Source organism: Poecilia mexicana, unplaced genomic scaffold (genome assembly GCF_051168715.1).
Source record: "Poecilia mexicana isolate PSO_F unplaced genomic scaffold, ASM5116871v1 scaffold_14, whole genome shotgun sequence".
NCBI classification, from domain to species: Eukaryota; Metazoa; Chordata; class Actinopteri; order Cyprinodontiformes; family Poeciliidae; genus Poecilia; species Poecilia mexicana.
The window spans coordinates 11530608-11553801 of NW_028263383.1; the positions used below are offsets into that span (position 1 = coordinate 11530608).

Below are 23194 nucleotides of genomic sequence, written 5' to 3' on the forward strand. Positions count from 1 at the left end.
ATAATGGTCTCAATTCCAGTGGGATATTTCAGTGTTTCAACTAAAACATTTACAAATAGAGCTGCACTCAGAAATTAACCTCAACCCAGAGACATGAACTGAATGTTTTCAATGTTTTCATGTTGGATTATACATCTCTATAAATAAAAAATATACTAAAGTGCTTCCAGATGGCATAAAAACTGAATTAATTTTGATTGAATAAAATCTCACCAAGTATTTTTGAATACCTTTTAGAGGAAATTTCTTATTTCTTACTTGTTTGTAATGTAACTTTTTATTACACGGACTATAACTTGACATCAAGTAAGGCTGAGGCAGCAGTCAATTAAACCCAACGTTTTTCACCAATTTTGAGAAAAAATTGCAGTAAAATCAGAAAACATGAGATCTGTTGATTTTGTGTGAATTTTGCAGATTTGTGAAAAAATGGAGGGACTTGATGTAATTTGGAGTCTAGAGGGCCACATAAAAAGCTACGGTGGGCCAGATTTGGCCCCCGGGCCTCGAGTTTGACACATGTTGTAGACGTTGTAGACATTCATCATAAAGGACATTTCCACCTCTTCACTGTAAAACTTTTGAGCCACTTTGAGTTGTGTGTATTATCTTTTACTCTTTAAGTCAAATGAATTTATCAAGTTTTAGATTCTGAACCTAAATGTGAGTTTGTGAAAGATAAACTTACAGTAATAAGTTGTGTTAACTTTTTATTAACTTTATCAAACCTCCAAGAGTTGAATAAACTAGTTTTTAGGTTGGTGCTTAAAAAACTGAAAGCAGAAAAAAACAGGAGTGGGAACTATTTCCCAGGATGCTTAGCAGCATGTTTCTATATCCACAGATGGAAATGTGCTACATTAATCTGACTCTGTGTTATTAAGGAAAATTTTTATTTCAATGCAGCTGGAAGATGATGCTCCGTTAACACTAAATGTTTTTGAGCAGAATTCATTGAGATGTTTAATAAAATTTATTATGGGATCATTATGGGATAATTTAAATTATTCTAAAATAAAAAAATATTATAATTTGATATTGAGTGAAAATAGGTATGAAATAATTATTTGATTTAAATTACAGCATTAAGTTGAAACTCAATTCAAGATTAACAAACTTAAGTTGTTTAAACGTTTTTTATCTCTTGTTAAATCGACTTCATGAACTTTAATTTCTGAGTTAAAAACAATAAAATTATCTTGCATTTCTGTGGCAGCAGGTGGACTTCAAGTTTAACCAGCTTTACATGTTTTACAGTGTTTGAACTGCTCACATCAGGGACAGAATTAAAAACAAAGATAAACTAAAAAACTGCTTTTTCACACAGCGGTGCTAATATGTGACATCTTAAAACCTGCTTCTTCAGCGTTTTTAATTCACTGAATAAGTGACATTTTAATTTTTACAATAACAGAAGTGTTGATTCTGATTTAAAATGCCAAATAGGAATGTTCTTATCATACATATTGGATGTGAGAAACCTTTGTATGATTTTAAAAATATAATAAAAGTGGGTCTCGGCCCATTCTATTCATTACCTGCATCTTTGGAAAAACATTTAATGTGCTCAATATTTCTGAATGGCTGAATTTTACTGTTTAAATTGAAATGAAGCATCGTTTCTCCAATATGTTGAAAAAACAGTGGCTTTTACTGGGCGTGCTAAGTTTGAATTAAAGTCATCGTGAACAGTCGTGTAAAATCCACTTACACTTTGTCTTGGTTTAATTTTATGACTTTGAACCACAGTCAGGAGAGCGCACTGATAAAAATGGGATTATTTGCAAAATGTAAATGGGGCAGAAAGCAATGCAGGTCCAAAACAGAAGTTTATGTATCAAACAAACGTCTGCGGGTGAATTAACACTTTGGTATCCGTTCATATCAACCTACATTTTTTTAGAGTCTCTGAATTAAAATGTTTTCTTGTTGTTTTTATTTTGCTTCAAAATATGTGAAAAGATTGAATCTGATTTATTTACTCAAAATTCGTACCTGTTCTCTATATTTGAGCATGGCTTAGTTCGCACAGTTAGTTCAGAAACTAAAACTCTGCAGAGTTTTAGTCCATTACAGCCAGGATCAGGTAGAGTTCTTCCATGTCGGATTCTTATCTCCGTTTCTTCGACCTCGCTGTGAGTTACGACCCGGGAGAGAAGTTCTGATTTCACACTCTGGACCTGCACAGCTTCAAATCCCAGATATAAAGATGTTTTATTCTTCAGCTTTCTTAGAAGTGTGAATATTTTGGATTTGTGGCTTTATGACCAAGAGAGTCTGCTTGGGAGTTCCATAATTCACTGCCTCTCGGAAGGTCAAAGGTCATTCCATGGTCCATGCTGAAAGAGGGTCTAACTTAGATTTGCTGAAAGAATAAGGTATTCATTTCTTAGGCCTTCTCCTGTAGTGTGCGATATTTAACTAAACTTTAGAGGAAATAAAACATAGACTAACAGGAACAGTTTAAATGCAGCCACTTTATAAAAGGGAAAACAGGAAGGCAGGTTGTGACAGTGTGCATATGAGGCTCATGGTGTTCTTCAGAGATTCAGCCTGGGGGCAGAAACTGCCTCAAAAATCTTTATAGGCAGCATTGACCTGAAAGGAAAAGTCTGTATGGTTTGTGTCCAGGATGTGTGGGGTCTGCAGAGATGTTAGCTGATTTAGGTGACTTGCATAGAAACATAAATTTCAGTGTAATCAACTATTTTACAGGCCAGTCATGGCTGTAGGTCTCAGGAAGCGCTTTGCAGAAGAACCTCAGATTTAGTGCTTGCATTTATCGATTGCATCACTGATACCGACTGCTGATTCTGGAGATGTCGCTCTGCAGGACAGCTGGGGAAAATGATCACTTGGTGTGCGGATAGAGACAAACCAGGAAATAAAAGAACAGAAATAAAACTATAAAACATAAAACCAAGCAGACTTTAAAATACAACATATGAAAAAAGTTGAAAACCTTCATAGTTTGTAACCCTGTGATCATTTTGTAGTGCAAAATTCAAAAACATTCGACAGACAACATTTGTTATGAAAAACAACAGCAAAACATGTACAAACCAAATGTATGAAGATAGTACCACCACCTCCGTTTGGGACAGAGCAGCTTTTGTTAGAGGAAAATATCTATAAATACTCTGAGCACCGATTTGCATTTTGCATGTCAAGATAGAATATTGTCGCTGTGTTCTGACATTTAGCCCATTGTGTGCTATTATCTATAGATTTTAAGGAACATTATTCAGAATTGGTTACATTTGAGTTAATTGCTGAAAACCCTTCAGTTTTAGTCCAAACTTTGGTCAGACGGCTTCCAGGAAATGCCCCGCTTCCCCTCCTTCAGCCTCAATGAAAAGCTGCAATGAAGTCACATGACTTATAATAAGTTGTGTTTACGCAGAAAGCAATCCAAGAAAACCGGCTTCCTGCTTTTCAGGCAGTTAGGGATCAAAACAGAGAGGCTGAGAAAACGAGTATGAAGACTCCATCAAACGCAGCTGGCACTCATCCACAAACATCCAGACAAACTTGAAATGTTCTTTAGCACGAATGAAAAGAATGTATTCTCTAGATAAGGAAATATATCAGGCCAGGCATAATTTAACTTTTTTTCTTCAGCTGTCATTCATTCCCCTTAAATGTTGCATGTTTGTCACCTTATTATGCAACAGCAGTTTTTCTTCAACACCCCGGGGTTTACAGGGGAACCCCAGAGGAGGAAGAGAAAATACATGGAGGAACTGTGTTTGTGCTGCATGTTAGCTGATAATGAGTAATTCTATTGTTACATACCTAGTTCTACTTGTAATTAGTAACAAATAGCAAAGCTGTCATTTTAAATGTGACTGAAGATTCCCCCCGTTTAGAATACAGTCAGGCATCTGCATGCTGTGTATTTTTTACTTAAACAAATGCTACTATTATTATTTTGAGTGCGATTCTACATCATGTTCTTCATCAGTAAAACATGCAATATAAACCAAAACACTCTGTAGATCAGGGAAAATACTGTTAATTTTATGCTATATATAAAAACTTAATAGTCATTCATATTTTAAAACACTTTTTATTTTGTAAAAAAACACACAAACACAAATATATACACTTTGTACAAATGCTTTAAGGAAACATGTAGAAGTGCTTTCACATGAAGTTACTTGTCAAGAGTTGAGATGTTAGAATGCATTTACCCCATTAGCAAAATGTCACTTATAAGTCTAACGGAAAAAATATGTATGTGATAAAATAAATGGCACTTCAACCTAAGTTAAATATTTATATCAGTGTAGTTTTCTTTTTGGAGGTATATCCAAATTACTGACTTTTTTGGATCATGATGTAATGCCCGATCTTAAAATCTGTATGGTAAAAAGTAAAAACATAAGTGCTTTGAACCAGCCAAAACCATATGCACACATCATCTAAGCTTCTGTAACACAGACAAATTCTTCATAACTTCACATCCTTGGATACAAGAGATGAGGACAACTGTCCACACACGAGTGGCTTGCATGATAGCTTAATGTGGCGGGGTTGACTCTGACGGGGTGGAGCTTGTGAACAGGAAGCGCTTTAAAAACAGTCCAAAATTTTAAAGAGTCCTCCTGTCCGGTCATGGAGATCTCACATCAAGGAAAAGTTGTTCCAGAATTCGTACGAGTTGCTCTGGAAGTTTGTGTCCAGTGTTGTGTACTGTGGTGGGTCTTCTAACTCTGAAAAACAAACACAACATTCCAGCATAAATTAAGGTGACAATAGGTATCCATTTTCAAAATCAATTTTTAATGATCTCTTGTCTTCTTCCAAGAGTTTGCTACATGCAAAATGTGTTGAATTTAAACTCCCAAATTGCAAATATGCAATCTATTTCTACATTTAAAGGTTTAAAACTGCTGCAGAGTAAATTTCGTCTTTGCTTGTCAGTATTTACCTGAGGAAGACTCACTCCAATTACTCCCTGGACTGGTGCGTGCTTCATTGTGAAGGAATCCCCTGCTGTCTGTATTGCTCATCCACTGTGATTCTTTCTCCAGTATCTTGCAAATCTGTAAGAGTAACACCAGACTGAGTACAACTGGAGATTTCTCGCATCGTTTTTTTAACGATTAGCTTAATTGTATCATTAATGATGCCAAACAGACAGAACAAGACAAGCAGGGGTATTCCTGCCAATGAAAAATGCATGCAGTTAAGAGTGGGAGCTGAAGGTCATGCTTACCTCAATGACGTCTTGTTGATAGTCGTATTCTGGAAGAGCACAGCAAAGAAGCAGGGAGAGAAAAGGAAAATACTATAAGTATACTGATGGGATACATTTCCATCTAATTCTCTTGCAGTTTTTTTCCCAGTTAGTAAAATTTCTCCTGTCTTACCAAGGTTGTGTTCAGGAGAAACCTCAAATCTGTGGGAAAAGTGGTTCTGCAGAGGATCTGTCTCAATCTCCACTAAGAGGGACAACTCTGGAACTTCAACTGTACAGTCGAATCCTGCAACAAGGAAACCGCATTTAGAAAAACATCTATCACTTGCATATTGCACAGTTTGTTTGTTTGTTTGTTTGTTTGTTTGTTTGTTTGTTTGTTTGTTTGTTTTGCAAAGTTTCTCACTTACCTGCATGCTCCATGTTCACTGTGCTGTCTACTGTGTTCTCCTGAGTGGACATGGTTTCCTCGGGCGGACACATGTTTACAGGAGACTGAGTGTCGCTGTAGTCTGACTCCATCTCTTCCTTAACTGCTTGTCTCTGCAGAGATAAAAAAAAAGTCAAAATCAGTTAATTTCTTTTCCAAAACATAAAGCTTCGTGATTGCATTTACATAGCCTTATCTAAATCTGTGAGAGTCACATGATTTGAATAAATCCCTAACTAGATGCTGCAGCACATTGACAGTATTTACCTTCTTCCTCGACTTGGTGTCCCTCGATTTGCTCCTTTTGTCTGTGCAAAGAAAAGAAAAACATTTAATCACTTTACAGCTCAAACTTTTAATATCATGTCAGCAACAAAAAAATCTACTGTGAAAATCTTGAAATATGCCAAGAATTGTTTCTCACCTTTGTTTTTTGAGACAGCAGGCAGCATTCTGAAGACCCGCATGGCTTGGTGGCCTTTGTTGATGCTTTTGTCTTTCACCTCCTCAATGTCAGGTAGGGAGTTCATGGCACATCGGAAGTTGGCTTTCCAAGTTTTGGGATCACAACTCTGTCCCTTCGTGTATTTACCTGTAAAAACCATTTAAACATTTGAGTTTTTTCATAACCAAACTCAAATGTTTTGTTATGTATTTGCATATTCATTACAAATACAGCTGAAGTGCATGTTCCTGTTTGCTCACCTGTATGGATGGCCCATTCTTTGAACAGACAGGCGTCTTTGTCAAGCTCCCAACCATGTCGAGCAGCGTGCTTCCATGGAATAGAGAACATTGTCTTCTCCTGCAACATGAATACAAAACATGTTTTAGCTAAGCAGACATTTTATAGCATATTTACTTTAATTTCAAGCTCCATATCAACAACTTACTGACCTTATCCACCCATTGCAGCCCGCTGATGGTGTTTGAATCGATCATCTTCTCCAGCCACGGCCTCATTCTCATTCTAGACACAGGCATGTTTGTGCCTAAAATACGAAGCAACACACAAAAAACAAGATAGTCGTTAGATAAAGGCGGAATCCGATTTGATAGACAGAAGAGAGAGCAACTGAAACCCCCACATCCGCCTTTGCTTAGATTTATAGCTGCGGGTTGGCCGTGCTAAAAGGAGGTGAGAAGTTCATCTGAAGGCTGCAGGGCGCGCAAGGAGGAGAGGTTTGGGGGCGTTTACATGCAGAAGTCAGGCGAATGTGTGATATCATTAGACCCAAAAAACACACAGCTCTTCTGAAATTATTGTTTTCCGAATTGATTCGTTTAGTGGCCAAACAAAGTAAAAAAAAATAAAAAATAAAAAAAGTAACACAACTTATCGGTGCGCGATATCCCCATCCATAAATTAGAGCCGATTTCAGTTCAATTAGTTAAAATGCACAAAACTTGAAAAACGCGTTCTAAACTGTATTCACAGAATATTTAAAATGTTGCTACTCAGGCGTAAATCCTTCACATAAATTCTTACTAAATATAAACCTCGAAACCACTTACAGTGTTTGCTCCTTTTATAATCCGAGAGGAAAAAGGGAGATGTGTGAAAATCAGTGATGCGAAAGTTCCGAGTTCGCTGTAGATTAGTTTCTTCTCGTTCCTTAGTTATCCTGCTGGATAGCTTTCTTGGACTGAGTGAGGAAGCGTGGTAAAGGTTGTCTTCTTATATTGTTGCTGAGTTGGTATTCCCCCCATCAGCCCAGAGGGCGGGGCGAACTGTAAAAAATATCCACTATGAAAACACATGCAAGTCCGGCTTTGACTCTGATGTCAATTTTTATCAAATATTTGAAGATGTTGCCGTTTCTTTATGTCGGACTTTTTTTTTTTTTTAGCTTTCACACAAAACATTTTTATCCAAGTCTTGTCAATTTTCCCCTAAAATTCTTCATGCATAACTTTGTAATAGAGGAATGAAGGGATGTATAGTTAAATAATTTTAAAATAAATGTTTAATTAGCAGATACGTCTGTTATTAACATTTCATCACTAAGCATGTATTTATGCACATGTTGCAAAAAATGCATTAAAAAGCTGAAAGTAGTACGTTTATTTGATCTATTTGGGGATGTTTTTTACAGTGGCGCGCATGCGCTTTGTGAGCCTCTCGTTCAGCAGTGGAGCCGTTTCCGAGAAATCACGTTGTTGAGTGCAAGAGGGAAGTTAATAACAACACGGGCTGATTACAGTAGCCCGCTGCACGTAGTCCGCTGCATAAAACTATGACCTGACCTGGATGGAGTTTTGTAATCCAGCATGCAGAACAGTGCAGGGAACTTTGCAGACTTTTCGGACGTTTAGCAACATATGCACATGTATTTAAAACTGCAATACTTTTAAAACAGTTAACAACAACGCCATGTTGTATTAGTGTTCTTATTGTTAAATAGAGTAAATTAACTTAGCTTATGTTGTGCCTTTCTAGTCAGACCGACTCAAACGCATATTATTATTGTCATTATTATCATTATTAAAAAGAGGTTGCATTAAATGAGATCAAACAATTGATTTCTTACTCTGTTTTTCATCAGCAAGCCTGTGAATACCGGCCCACATACTGGCATGACAAACGTGCACATGATACCAGACCAGCCCTTTAGTATAAACAGCGGGGCTATGAGAAGCGAAGCATTTACAAGAAATGATGTAGTATTTTTTTTCTACCACTAGAGGCACACTGGTACAAGCGTTCCTGCACTGAATCCGCTCAGAGAGGAGACATGAGGAAGCTGCTCTTTCACACACACACGCACCTTATCAGATCTGAGAGAGGACCTTATCAGATCCTCACACTGGGCCAGCGCTCATGAAACTCTTGGGAACAAAGCAAAAAGCGCTAAAAATAATAACAATAATGAATGAATAAAACTAATTAAAAAAAAGGGATGAACTCATAACTTATACTAATAAAAATGTTTTGTTTTTACTATGCTTTGATTATTACCAACGATTAGGTGTGGGTGTGGGTGTGTGTGGGTATGTGTGTGTGTGCGTGGGTGGGTGGGTGTGTGTGTATCAAAGAAAGGCTTGCTATTTAAAACGATGAGCGCACGGTTAAAACGCTTGGGAAGCCCCACAAATGCCTTGTCGCATCTCCCCCTCCTGCTGTCCTCACACTGGGGCTTCCCGTGCGGCGCGGCTCGGGGCCGCGCGCATGCGCCGCGGCTGCGCGTCTACGCTCCACACGCGCCGCCCGCCGCCTGGCAGGGAACGGCAGGGAGTTTTCCTACGGAGTTTTTCACCGGCAATAAATGTGTGGGATTTCCCGATGAAGGCAGAAAAAACAGAAATCCATGCGGGGGGCGGGACGGGGCTGGATCCTCCAGAGTTTCCGCCCTTCTGTTCTTGGAATGCTGTCAGCTGTCAGGCAGCGCGGTGGAGAGAAATAGGTGAATTATAGGAATTCACTCCAGCTGATATTCACTTTTAGTTTTTGTTTATTAGATTCTGTAGCTGTTCCGCGAAAGCTACAGGAGTTTGTTGGAGAACATCAGAAAGCATCAGGAATAATAAAAGTTATAAAAATATAATCAATCAATCAATCAATCAACCAATTGATTGATTGATTGAAAAATATAATGTAGGTGGAAATTGTCTGCAAAACCCACACATGGACATCCACTTAGAGGGGCAGTAATATGCGTTTTCCACGCAAATGGTGACATTTTATAGCACAAGTAACTATGTGACTTTCAAATGCTATATCAAATATAATTTTTTACTTCCTGATTTAATGACTTGAAATTGGGCCTCTGTCCTTTAAAAAACTCCTGCTTGAGCTAAGTCATCACAACATCGTTCCTCTCTTCAGGCTTTAACAATATTTTTACCAGCATTGCACTGAGAAGTAGCTTATAAAATGAGGTCAGCAGATGCAGTTCCACCAGGTGTTTGCTAATTGCTGTTAGCTAGTCTGAAGGAGCTGAATGGGGGACGGATCTGATCCAATTAGATGAAAACTGAACTTTTCAGCCTGCATGCAAAATGCTTTGTTAGCTGGAAAAGTAACACCCTGAGCATCCAATCCCCTAACCACAGAACATGGAGGTGGCAGCATCATGCTGTGTCAGGGAAGATAAACATATTTGTGTTAAAATGGTCTAGTAAAAATCCAGATCCAAATTTAAATTAGTGTGTAGCAAAGATTAAGCTTAAATACAATCTCCACTTAGTCTGACTAAACTTGAATAGGCCTCTTATAATAAGTAATAAATCAACAAATCACTTTATAACTTAAAATAAGTCAATCTTTTTTCTTTCTACCAAAATCTGGATGATAAAAGTCTTCAGTCTGTTGCTTTGGTCTCAAAATGTCAATTTTGTACACATAGACTTTATAATTAATTTTATGTGTTGTTTCTGTTGTTTTATTTATTTTGGATATTTAAAATGTCTTCCAGTTCCAGTGTTAAATATTCAATAGAATGTAAAGTTTATTGATCTTTGAGAATGTGTTCTTGCATTATTATTTTTGCTATTACCATTGTATTACTGGGAAATGCATCAAAACCGCAATATTATTGTTTATTGCAATAACTTCTGGGACAATTTATCATGCAGTGAAATTTGTAATCATGACAGGACTATTTTTAATTATTTTTGCAAAGTAGAATAAATAAGATTCAGTCGTTTTTCTTTTACATTAACTTCTAATTTGCTCGTAAGTTCTGAGTTTCCAACCATTATTTCTTAGCATGGTTCTGTCATACTGGCAGTTTGCTCTGCATGTGGTGCCACCTGAAGGAATAAAACAGTAATTTGGAGCTTTGGCATGAGACAAGCTGCTTGAGCATTCGGTCTCTATCCCCACTGGACCATCTGCTTTGACAGCTCAGTGACACTGGATCAGGCCAAAGCCCTCATGCGTCAGCCACACTATTACAGCACATCGTACAGGTGGGAGATTGCAAGCTGGGATTACAAAAAGAAACACTTGAATTTTAGCATAGCTCTGCGCTGTTTCGTGACAGCGTTTGCTGAAAAGCAATTCAAGTAATTTCGTTTGAAGACGGCATACCTGCTCAAAGGCTGTTTTGCAATCCAACGTGAATGCCATTCCTGAACTGAACTTCCTGATGCCGTCCTGTCAAATTCTGATCTTTTTAATTCACGCTTTTTAATTAACTTCCTCAAGGTGAGCTAGAAATAAATTCCAATCACTTATAAAAGTTATCATTAAACAACTGCTCAATAATCAGAGTCTTTCCATTTGTATTAATGAAATCATGTCCATTATTCACCTTTTAAAGGAAATAGTAGTGGAAGATTTCACTTCCTTTAACATCAGTAACTATTCCCAGGTCTAGAGGTCGCAGCATTAATGCAGGAAGATCCTTTATTATCTCTGAGATGTCAAACATGTCCAGTCCTGCATCAGGCTGGCTGAAGAGGATTTTTATAGGCTTTGGAGTACCAGTCAAATATTTTACACCAAATGCCCATTAACTAAGAACAGAAGCAAAAAGTATGAGACAGTCTTGATGTTCTGTTACGAGACAGAGGGGCAGATCTCATGCAACCTGACTTTAGAATAATCCAAATAATGAATCATTTAAAATTGCATAAGTTGGTTTCTACTGTTTACTGAACAGACTCAGGCAATTCCACACTTAATCCCTTCATCCAACTGTCTCTAATTCTCACTGTGCTTATTGTTATGCAATCATCAAACAAATGCATTATTTTAGAAATTAGGAGTTTGGAGTAAACACTTCTTCTCCAAGTGCCTGATCTTTTATTTTCTCATGCATTAAGAGTGTTTATTCCATATTTTTGACATATTAATCAAAACAACATCCACTTTATAACCATAGATAGTAAAGAGGACGAGAGGGAGCATCTGAATTAAAAACAGGGTGAAATGTGTAAGGAAACGAAAAGGGAAACAGAATCAGTTTCCTTGGCTTCTTTCTATGAAAAGTCATGTGACGTTTTAGAAACTTCCTGAAAGTTTAGCACCCCCATCAGGTCACTCACTGTATTGTTTTAGAGAGCTGAAACATTACAAGTCTGACTGTTTTTGCAAGTTTAAACAGAAAAAGTCTGATAACTTTTCTACTCTGCAATGTTTTTGCTTCTAAAGTTCTAAGATTCTTGTGTTTGTTAGTTTGTTTTTGTTTGATTTTGTAATAAGAATTTTGGTTTTTGTGTGACCCGGAGAAGGTTGCTTCTTGGTTGAATTGAAAGAATACAGGATAATGACTAGAAAGTATGAAAAAAATAAAATAAATCATCCCGACTGCTTCATTTGTCTTCCTTTTGGCTGTTAAATTTTGTACTTTCACCGTTTGGCAGCAACATCTGCAGCTCAGGCTGCGGTTTGCCCTCTGCAAACTTCCTCCTAGGTGTCAGATGTTAATATGATGGACTGTAAATAACTCTGTAAAAATGTCAAACTGAGGTGCACCACTTTGATACGTGTTAAATATAATTTTATTTCATTTGGACTTCAGGACGTCTTTAAGTTGGCAGCTGAAGGAATGTGGTTAATGGTTAAAGAGAAGGTAATGATAGTGGCACATGGAGGTCAAAGTGATTTTCTTTACATGGTGATTTTATCTTCCGTGTTGATAAAACTAACAAGTGACAACAAATTACATAAGCAGAGATACATCTGTCATGCCATTCATTCTGCAAACAAAATGATTTCATATTTTCTTGTATTTAATTGATGATGCTCTCACTGTTCTGTAAAATATTTTTGACACCAAGAACATACAGGAAATATCAACTAAAATATTATACAAGAGAAACTTTATTGCATAGAAATATGATTTTGAAGCATCAGTAATCATGTTTTACACACATCATGCATCAGTAATTTATATAGAATATGAGAATGTTGTGATTTTCACTTTAACAAGTTCTAAAACACCTGAAAGTAAATCAAATAATCCTTTATTTTGACCTTTGGCCTCAGTTTTAGGGGCCTAAAATGCCTGTCATCATTACAGTTATTAGAAAATGTCACAATAAACTATAAAAATAAAATACTCGATATCTATTTGGGTGGGTTTGCCTTAATTAGAATTAAACTTAAAACAGGTAAATATGCTATTCAATGGAAAACTACTCACATTTAAAACAAAACTACATTTTATAAATTGTGTTTAGGATATAAATAATGCGGTCTGTAGTGAGAGTTTTCACACTTCATTTCAGAAATCATGCAATAAAAACATATTGTTTTTTAAGATTCTTATGCTGAATATAAAAATCTGTTGCTTTAAATATTTTTAAAATGTTGTGTTTATGTTGGTCTGTTAGTTCTCAGTGAGTTTAGATCTCTTTTTCACCAGCTTGCAGGTTTTTACCTGAAGCTTTGCTACGATGATGTTTTTGCTTTCATTTTGTCACAGAATACAACATAGTGATTTTGGGGGGATTTTGTTTTTATTCTGATGGGGAAACACAAAACTTTTTTATTCATTTTTGTTGAATGTCTCACTTTCCTGAAGGGCTTTTGTTCCAGAAACCTTTGATGAGGAAAAAGAAGCAGGAACTTTCTTTACTTTTCTTCTGCCTTTTTTGTGACGATCAGCGATTAAGTCAGATAAACTGATTGGTGGGAGTGTTACATTAATTGATGGATTTTAATCATTTAATAACTCAGGTCTTTTTCCAGGGTGGGATTTCAGCAGGGAACATTGTCAATGTCTTTTTTTTTTAAGAGTTTGGTGCAAAAGTTTGATCTCATATCCAATTTTCTCTAAACAGATTCAGAATCATAGATGCTGATTTGGTTTAGTTTAATACTTCAGGTTTTGTTTAGGTTGTAGTCTCTCCTTTCTTTTTCATTTGTAAACCTTAGTTCATGTTTTATTTCTGTCTTTTTTCTTTTATGTTTTATTTGCTTCCTATTTTTCTTTTCTCTCATCTTTGCGTCTCTTTGCCACATTTTGGTTTTGCATTTGTTTTTTTAGTTTTCTGGGTTTTATGTTAGTTTCTGTTCATCTTCTGTGTCTTCAGTTTACCTGCAGGCAGCAGCTCATTGTCAGCTGCTCTGGTCATTAATCTCACCTGTTTCTGATCATTTTCCCCGGTGTAAGTTTCTCTCTGCTCCAGTAATAATTTCTTCCATCTTGTTCCATCTGAACTCAACTGGTTCTGTTTTGCTGCCTTTGTTTTGGATTTTTATCTCTACATCTGACTGTTCAGGTGAGTTTTTGTTGCTACTTTATTACCTGCCTTTTCACAGCCTCAACTGGCATATACAGACTCAATGTATCAATATACTCCATTAATATTTGTTTTAATGTCTCTCAGTGATAATTTTAGCTTGATACTGTCTCTCTCTCTTCTTAAAACTGAGCTCATTTAAACTGTTTTAGATCATCAAATACATTTTAATATATAAAAAATTAGAATGAGTAAATATCACTTTTGTTTTTTAAAGGATAAAGCTGCTAAAAAATGAATTCATTTCCTCCAGCCAGACTCATTTATTATTAGAAACTCCTGTAGAATGAAATAATCACCTCAGGTGACGATCAAACATCCGCCCCAGTCAAATAAATTTAAAAGTTTACGATTGATCAGTAAGAAAGATTCCTTTTCTGTCGCTACTGGAAATGAACTATTATTTTATTTTACTGATTTGGTGACTTTGTTGGGGGTTTTTTAGATTTTATGTGTGGTGTGACAGGAAATCTTGGAGTAAGATTTCCTGAATTTGATTGACTCTTTTAGTCTCATAGCATGATAAAGGACACACACTGGATCTCATACTGCCTATGAACTCTATGCTTATCAAAAACATGTGACTCTGTTTTTGATAATGGAATAACGCTATAAAGCTCCAAAAAGTTGATTTTTACATAATACCCCTTTAAATTCACAAGTGAGTTGTCAATATAAACTGTTTTCAGCCACAACATGAAGTTTTATTCTAAGAAAATGGATGGATGGATGGATGGATGGATGGATGGATGGATGGATGGATGGATGGATGGATGGATGGATGGATGGATGGATGGATGGATGGATGGATGGATGGATGGATGGATGGATGGATGGATGGATGGATGGATGGATGGATGGATGGATGGATGGATGGATGGATGGATGGATAGATGGATGGATGGATTTCTTCAGTTTAGATCAGTCATCTCTTCATTGTTTGCAGCTTGAACAAAATGCTGCTAACCGTCTGTTATGGGGAACTAAAAAAAAGGAACGTTTAACCAGAATGTTCCAGTTCCAGCTTCGCTCCACTGGCTTCCCGTTTGTTACAGGTTTGGTTTTAAATTGTTACTGGATTGTTACAGGTTTTTAGATTTGATATATTTTAAAAAGGATCTTATAAAATGTCAAACATCCATAAAAAGACCAAGGTTGCTGCTGCAGCCCCAAAACTGTGGAATAATCTATTAATCCACACAAGAGAGCTCATAATCTGGAGATTTAATGTCTTTTTAAAGACTCATCTCTCTTTAGCTTTTGAATTCAATACCTATTGCCTATTTTTATTTTTATATTATCTTCATTTAGTGTGCTTTTTCTTAACTGTTCTTATCAATTATTTTTGTTCTCACTGTGCTGCACTTTGGTGCAAACTGTTTGTAAAATGATGCATAAATAAACTTGACTTTAAGCTTCGGTTATCCAGGACAATAAACCGCAGTCACACGTTCTCCTCTGAATGCCTAAAAACATAAAGTTTTGGAGTGGCTGACTCAAATCTGCTCAACATGTCGTGGCGTGACCTTAAACAGACAGTACTTTGTTAAAACAATATGGCTATTGTGGCTCAGTTAAGCAATTCTGTAAAGACAAATAATTTCAAAGATGGACTACATGATGCTACAAATGCCTGATGACTGTTGGCACAACCATCTCTGAGGCTTAGAGGGAAGTTATCTTTAGACCAGGTTGGTTTTGATTAACTTTTCCCTTCGAGTCAGAATTTGAAACTTGCTCTTTGTTTTTTTATTTGGTTTTAACAACAATTTGTTAAACCAAGTGAGTAAACTTATTTGATTTTTAATAAAGGAATCTTAGCTAAAATGCTCCACTTTGTTGAAAAGTATTTGTTTACCAAGTAAAATCAGGTTTGCTGATTTCCTAATTTATCAATAACAACTGAATATTCAATGTGGTGTCCTGATCTTTTCTTTTTTCTCCAGGTGACAAGATGTTAGGAAACAATAATGTGTCAGAATTCCTGTATGTTTTGTTCAAAATAGTAAGATTTTATAAGATGAAACTTTTAACCCAGAGATGTGTGTGTACTTTGATCCCAGTGCAAAATAAATAAACTCAGCCATCAAATATGTGGCTTTAGCTCGCCCACTTTCATTCAGCTTTTCTCCTGACGTGAAATTGCAGGTAACCTGATAAACATTTACAAACTTAATGAAGATAAAAAGAGGATTGCTTGTAACTTTATTGGCTGCGCTGCTTGTGAATTTGCTTGACATTGTGCATGAATGAACGGCTTAGCTCTCTCTTTTTTGTGCTTTGAGTCTTTTTTTCCTGCCTGCAGATGTAAAAGAACAGGTCTTCACCAGTGACCCATTTAATAAGGTGAGTCAGCAGAAGCAGAATAAGACATCAACTAGGGAAGACATCTGGATGAAACTAGTCAGATAAAGGCGCATCATAACGCATTGATACGTGTATTATGTGGTCGTGTAGTTATTTTTATGTAATTCTTACTTCCTCCCCTCCATCTGTGTTTAACCCACCCTCTGTGTCTGTGTCAGCCTTTCTCAAGGTTACTTTAGTTCAATGGGCGTGTTTTTCTGAACCACGTGACTCTGATGCAAAGTTACTCCGTGTCAGCGTGCTGAGCTGCAGGGATGGCGTGATGTGGCCGCGCATCCCCTTCAAACAAATCAATCAAATTAACAAAAATAAATCAACACTCAGATACAAAAAGTTGCATTCCTTAACATTTTCCAGATAAATAAAATAAAATAAAATAAAATAAAATAAAATAAAATAATTTTCCAATGATGAACCAGGGGTAACCAGTATCGGATGACTTTTAAATTTGTGGTTGATCATTAATTGACATAGAGAACAAACTTCATTAGATGCTCAACCTGACCTACAAGCCGTTTAATGTCATCAGGAGAGTCTGCCATTGCGCAGCGTCCAACTAGGTGAAGGTGGACGGCGCTGGAGGAGGGATGCTGCCCGCTTCTTCTTCCTCCTCAGCTACACGTGTTGTCGTTTATTTTAAAGCAGATTCTGCACGCTGAGACCCCCTCCTGCCCGGAACGACCCCTTCCCTTCAATTGCCGGTCCCAGATATTCCCCCCCCCACCCTTTCCAACCCACGCAACCCCCTCCCCCTCTCCCCACCGTCCCTCCTTAATCTCCTAGATTGTCGGCGACTTGCTGCAGTCGATGCTGCAGTTGTGAGCCGCTCCCGACCCGCACCGGGACACCTGACTCCATGAGAGAGACATGCTCGCATTCGTCCTGGTCTCTGGGTCACTGTGGATTATATTAGGTGAGTTCCATCTCTGCTGGTCGTTTTTTAACATTCATTCTTGTCCTCCTTTAGCCGATAGCCGCTGCACCTGCTTCTGTGTCTCGCAGGGGCAGAGCTTCATTGTGTGCCATTCACTGCCGGTGTTCCGGCTTTTTTGCTTCACAGATGTAGAGATCCCTCTGTTTTTAACCGGAGTTGATTTGATTTGTGTAAACCTTGACACGTTTTGGCTGCTGGCGCGTTGCCTGCGCTGTAATAACGCCATTATGTATTTTTTTAAATGATGCTCAGGAAGCACGTGTAGCCTCCAAAAGCAGCATCGCTGCAAACATTAAAGCAACAAAATCTAAAAATGTGCTTTATAATCCGAGAAATAAAGCTTCGGTCAGATTGGCTACCTTTGATCAGGTATCGGTGCATGTTGGACCTGATGCCATGCGCCGTAAAACAAAACGCGGACATCCTTTCATTTAACCAGACAAAACACCGTAACCCTCCAGATATTAAATTATGGCCCTTATTATGAGCGAAATGGGATAAACGCGTGCTTTTATGGCCTGCCAGCTGCTATAAGGTCGTGTGACATTGTGTGTGGAAACCGGACACACGTCATTTTCAAACCTCCCCACCATCTCCAGGTCATATCTCTTGTCTTTTGGGTTGATTTGCCGCAGTGAGCCTCATCCGAAATGAGGAAGAGTTCAGAACGAGCGCCGTGGCGTTTCCTCTATTTACAGTCAGTGCGCCGTTTCACACATATGCAGGCGGTGAAAGTCAGCATTTTGTCTGAGATGTCCTCCGCCATGCATGCTCCGATGATGGAGGGAGGGAGGATGAGGAGGATGAGGAAGGATGACGCGCTGCAGAAGAGCGCCGCTGATTGGCGGGAGCTGTCCAGGAGCGAGGTGGTGCTGAATCCTGCGGCCTACCGGCAAAAACATGGCGAGAGCGGCGTGCTCCTACCTATACCCCAACCCCCACCCCGATCAGAGGCACACAGGCTTTTACTACAAGGTGCTATGAAGATAAGCTGCGGGAAATCTCTAATAACCCTGATGAGATTTGTTTTCTCCATCATTACACTTTAAGGTTGCTTTATTTCAGTGTAAAGAGTTGAATCAGAGGCTATCTACTTTTAATGCTAATTCCTCCTAATCAGGAATGATTTTAGAGATGCTCCTATCAGGGAGGTCACCAGGATTCAAAGGGGCACTATCCTCAAGGTCACAGAGGAAACTGCAGTGCACATAATGAGGAATATTGTATTTAATGTATTCCCAAACATGTTTTAGACATTTGTGCTCACCTGATTTAAATCATCAGCTCATTTGCTGTAGCTAAACATTAAAGGAAGAACATTCAGTTTCCAGCTGAATGGAAACTTTAAAATAAAGGGGAAATGACCCAGATAATTATAATAATTTTATACCATTTATTTAGATGAGCTGTCCTGCTTCTTCATCTAAACTGAAGGAAAATATCTCCAGAATTATTATTAATATTACTATAACTGTTACAAAGGCTCGGGTGGAAATTGTTTGTGACCAGATTGGGCCAGGTGTTGGTTGGTTCGGCCTGGGTGGGGAAGGTGCGCCACCCAGTGGTGAGTTCTCTATAGCACTTTCAGCAGCGGTACAAAACCGTGTCTCTGAGAGTGGAGGCGTGCAGTTGGTGCCGACAGTTTCGGTTGGGGTAGATGTGCGTTCCTGACTTGTTGTAAGTGTGTTTTGTTATTAAATGTGTTAGGGTAGTTTATTTATCAGTTCCACCTATTCTGTAGGATGACGTTGTTCGTCGTGCCGTTGTTAGCATGCTACGCATGGTTAGCTTCTCACCTGCGAGTATATATTGCGTAGTATTTCAAGTATTTAGGCTTATTACTGTTTAATGTGTTCTGGTTAGTATCCGTACATGTTGATGTGCCTGTTTATTGTAACTTTTAAGTTACTTCACGTGTGTAGACCTCTTTAGCTGTCAGTTGTAGCATTTTATGAACATGTGGTCAGTTTGTGGCCAGCAGGTGTCACTGCTGCTACTTGTATTGGATACATGTGTAAGGTGTATTAATGTGGGCTTGTTTCTGTTAATCTAGACCACATCTCCAACTCCAAGCCACCTTCTGCTGCACATCTGCTGTAACGACGCAATAAAGAGAGATTGAAAACAAAGCCCATCTCCAGTTTGTTCTGATCGACACACAGTGGCGAGTGTAAATATCCCACCAGCTTCAACTTCAGAGTAGATCCTCAGCTACAATTTTTGGTCCTTCGAGCCGGATCAGGACACTTACCACTGTTTCAGCATGCGGTCCAGCCAAGAAGCAACAGTTAGACCGAAGCGGCAAACCCGCCCACCTTCATATTTACAAGATTATGAAACCAGTTATATGGGGCGACATCTTCAGCCTTCATTTGATTATGGAGGTGTACAAGCTGATACTGGATGCTATGATAGCTCATATTCACCAGAAGAGGGAGCTGCCAAGATGACACCCCTCACTCCCCTATCTGATACACCACGATGGCCCAATAGTCAATGGGAAATCACGGTAGATGAGTGGGTTGGTTCCCCAGAACAGAGAGTTACTGAACCACAGCGGTGGAAGAGCTTATCAGAAGAGGACTTCAGAGATTATTCTGTGTCTTCACACCCCAGACAGTTAATGCAGACCTCCTCACTCTACCGCTCAGAGCTGGAGCTGCTCAGAAGACAGAGAGCTGAATTGGAGCAGTCTAAAGAAGCGATGCGTGCTGAGATGGCTGAACTCAGAGAATTAAAGGAAGAAATGAAGAGAAGGATGGGACCTCCCAAGCAGAGCACAGCCACTGTCCAGCAGAGGTTTGGAGTCCCACCACCAGCATATGCACCACCACCACCTCCAATACAGCTGGTCAACGATGAGGAGGAGGAGGACTGGCCTGATCCTCCACCATGGCCTGAAACAAGAGAAGAAGCTGAGCCTTCTCCACCATCCCAGCCAGTTCTGACTATGTTGGAGAAGCTGATGAGTGATTTACAGCTCATAAAGAATCAGAGTCAGAGTATGATGTATCAAAGTAAACCTCCCTTTGCATCACATCATACAGCGTATGTTAGTAACAGTAAGGTGGAGGTGCAACAAGAGAAGATGAGGCACAGCGATACCAGATATCAACCGCCATCTCACTCTCCTCATGTCGGAGGAGTAGGCAGACCACAGTTCCGTGGACCCACCACTACACAAGAGGAGATGCTGACAGATGTTCATGGGTCACCAAGGGCAGAATGCTTGGAGTCAACAACGGGTTTGCATCCTCCTTCGACCTTACCAGTTCTCCCTGAACAAACCTATCGAGGTCCTAGGCCAAGCATTCCCTACTTTGCCAGACGAGACCCCAGCGACTTTGCTCGGCTAAGGATTGCCTTAACTAATTTGTTACCTCCTGATGGGACAGAGCTGTTCAAGTACCAAATCCTGGTGGATCACCTTAAACTTGAGGAAGCCAAGCTCATTGCAGATTCTTATTTGAACTCCGCCACACCATACTCGGACACTATGGAGGCCCTGAATGAGAAGTTTGGCCAGCCACATCAGATGGCATTGAATAGGATTGCCAGTGTAATGGATGCTCCAGATGTCCGCCGAGGTGACTCTGCAGCATTTGAGAAGTTTGCTCTCCAAGTCCAGTCTCTGGTCGGGTTGCTCAGAACTTTGGGCCCAGATGGTGATGCTGAGCTAAAATGTGGATCACATGTAGCCCGCCTGCTGAGTAAATTGCCTGCAGATCAGCGTGCAGACTTCCGACGAGCTATGTTTCGCCATCCCAACACCGTCTACACTTTGGTAGATTTTGCTGAATGGCTCCAGTACGAAACGTGGTGTCATAATTCTGATAGTCATGATTCTGGATCAGGAACTAAAGACAAAGCAATTCATCAGAAGAAGAGGGTCACCACTATACTGCACGGATCCAAGGATGGTTCAGTTCCCAATTATGCAGGGAAGAAGGGCACCAAAGCAGAACGTTATTGCCCCTACTGTGGAAGTATGCACCATTATCTCAGCCAGTGTTCTGACGTTCAGAAGTTGTCGAGGGACCAACTGTCCCAGTGGATAAAGGACCACGACAGATGTTGGCGTTGTGCAAGATCTCATCATGCAGCTCAGTGCGATCTCCGGAAGCCTTGTAATCTATGTCAAGGGAAACATCTTCAGGTGCTCCATGATGTAAACACTAGAGCCAACAAAGAAACAACTAAGGAGGAAAGTTGTCTCATCAGTACCACCACTGACATGCTTTACCTTGACAGGCCACTGGAGGTCAGCAGAGTCTTGCTAAAAGTAGTCCAAGTCACTTTGCATCACGAGAACCACAGCCTCAAGACCTATGCTCTGCTCGATGATGGTTCGGAACGCACAATGCTCCTGCCCTCTGCTGCCCACAAGCTTGGCCTCCAGGGCAATCCAGAGACTTTGAATCTGAGAACTATAAGGCAGGATATCCAGACATTGAGAGGTGCGTCAGTTTCCTTCCATATATCCCCTTCCTTCAGCAGTCGCAGCCGTTTCGCTGTGAATGGAGCCTTTACTGCTGATCGTCTGGTCCTAGCAGAACAATCCTACCCAATTGACAGACTCCGGAAGCAGTTCAAGCACCTGTCTGATCTGCCTCTGCATTCCTTTAAGAATGCACAGCCTCTGATCCTCATCGGTACGGACAACCCTCACCTCATCACCCCCATCGAACCAGTCCGGTTGGGTCCACCGGGTGCACCTGCTGCGGTCAGAACCAGACTCGGATGGGCTCTTCAAGGACCCATGAGAATAGCAAACAGTGGTCTCCAACACCCACAGTGCTTGTTCACATCAGTTTCTCACTCTAACACGGAGCTGCTGAGGAATGTGGAGAAACTCTGGCAGTCTGATGTTCTTCCCTACCGGAGCGAGAAGACAGTAACTCGTTCCAAACTGGACCAGGAGGCTGTGGACCTGTTGGAGAAGAAGACGGAGCGCGTGTGTGTGGATGGGGTTCTCCGTTACGCTACACCACTGCTACGAAAGAAAACCATGCCTGCCCTCAAGGCCTCTCCTGATTCGGTGATGTCAAACCTGCGGAACAATGAGAGGAGATTAAGTAAGAACCCAACAATGGCTAATATATATCAGGAGGAGATTCAGAAACTGGTCCAGGCCGGTACTGTGGCAAAACTTGATCCCCAAGAAACCACAGCTGATGGAGAGTCATGGTTCATCCCTCATCATATGGTGAGCCATAATAACAAGAACCGGCTTGTGTTCAACTGTTCCCACCAGTACCAAGGTCTCAACCTCAATGACTTCCTACTACCTGGACCTACCCTCGGGGCATCACTTTTAGGAGTGCTGCTACGGTTCCGGGAACATGCCATCGCCATAAGCAGTGACATAAAGGGGATGTTTCACCAAGTTCGCCTCCTATCAGAAGATAGACCCCTCCTGAGGTTTTTGTGGCGGGACCAGGTCAAAGACCGACCACCAGACATCTACGAATGGCAGGTGCTTCCCTTTGGCACCACTTGTAGCCCCTGCTGTGCTACATATGCCCTCCAGCGTCACGTCACCGACCACAGTAAAGATGGAGAGGATGTGCGGTTTTCTGTGGAGCGGTGTTTTTACGTCGACAACTGGTTGCAAAGTTTGCCATCTGCAGAGGAAGCAAGAGCCTTAGTGGATAAATTAAGAGCATTGCTCCTTTCAGCAGGGTTCGACCTTCGTCAATGGGCAAGTAATGCGACGGAGGTGATCAGTCACCTACCGAGTGAAGCCCGTTCCCCCACTACAGAGCTCTGGCTGACACAGGACAAGTCCGATCCCTTTGAAAACACACTTGGACTCAGTTGGAACATTCACAAAGATGTCATAGGCTACAAACACAGACCCCTCAACTATGGACCTTTGACCATGAGGAACATCTACAAAGTTCTTGCTTCCCAGTATGATCCCCTGGGTTACATCCTGCCCTACACAACCCGTGCCAAGGTGCTGGTTCGTCAACTATGGGAGAAGCATCGGGACTGGGATGACCCACTGCTTCCCTTAGATCTACAGCAACTGTGGGAGCAATGGGAAGATGAACTCAAGCTACTG

General features: G+C 39.9%; 2 protein-coding genes across 3 annotated transcripts in view; one reads left to right on the forward strand and one right to left on the reverse strand.

Moving 5' to 3' along the window:
- Nucleotides 1-4053: 4053 nt before the first annotated feature.
- On the reverse strand, nt 4054-7303 carry irf1b (interferon regulatory factor 1b). Its single transcript, XM_014992338.2, has 10 exons — nt 7149-7303; nt 6531-6625; nt 6339-6438; nt 6058-6225; nt 5901-5941; nt 5614-5746; nt 5376-5489; nt 5222-5250; nt 4934-5048; nt 4054-4715 (listed from the first exon to the last, which is right to left on the reverse strand). The coding sequence occupies exons 2-10, from the start codon at nt 6615-6617 to the stop codon at nt 4627-4629; spliced, it is 876 nt and encodes a 291-aa protein (XP_014847824.1). The 5' UTR covers nt 6618-6625; nt 7149-7303; the 3' UTR covers nt 4054-4626.
- Nucleotides 7304-15924: 8621 nt separating this feature from the next.
- acsl6 (acyl-CoA synthetase long chain family member 6) overlaps nt 15925-23194 on the forward strand; it is a 47280-nt gene continuing 40010 nt past the window's right edge. Inside the window, exons 1-3 of one of the 2 annotated variants that reach the window (XM_088012188.1) lie at nt 15925-15974; nt 16132-16172; nt 16352-17106. In XM_088012188.1, the coding sequence (XP_087868314.1) occupies nt 17061-17106 (46 nt within the window). In that variant the 5' untranslated portion in view covers nt 15925-15974; nt 16132-16172; nt 16352-17060. Of the gene's footprint in view, nt 15975-16116; nt 16173-16351; nt 17107-23194 lie in introns of those variants that run through there. The other variant, XM_014992334.2, reaches the window with a different exon arrangement.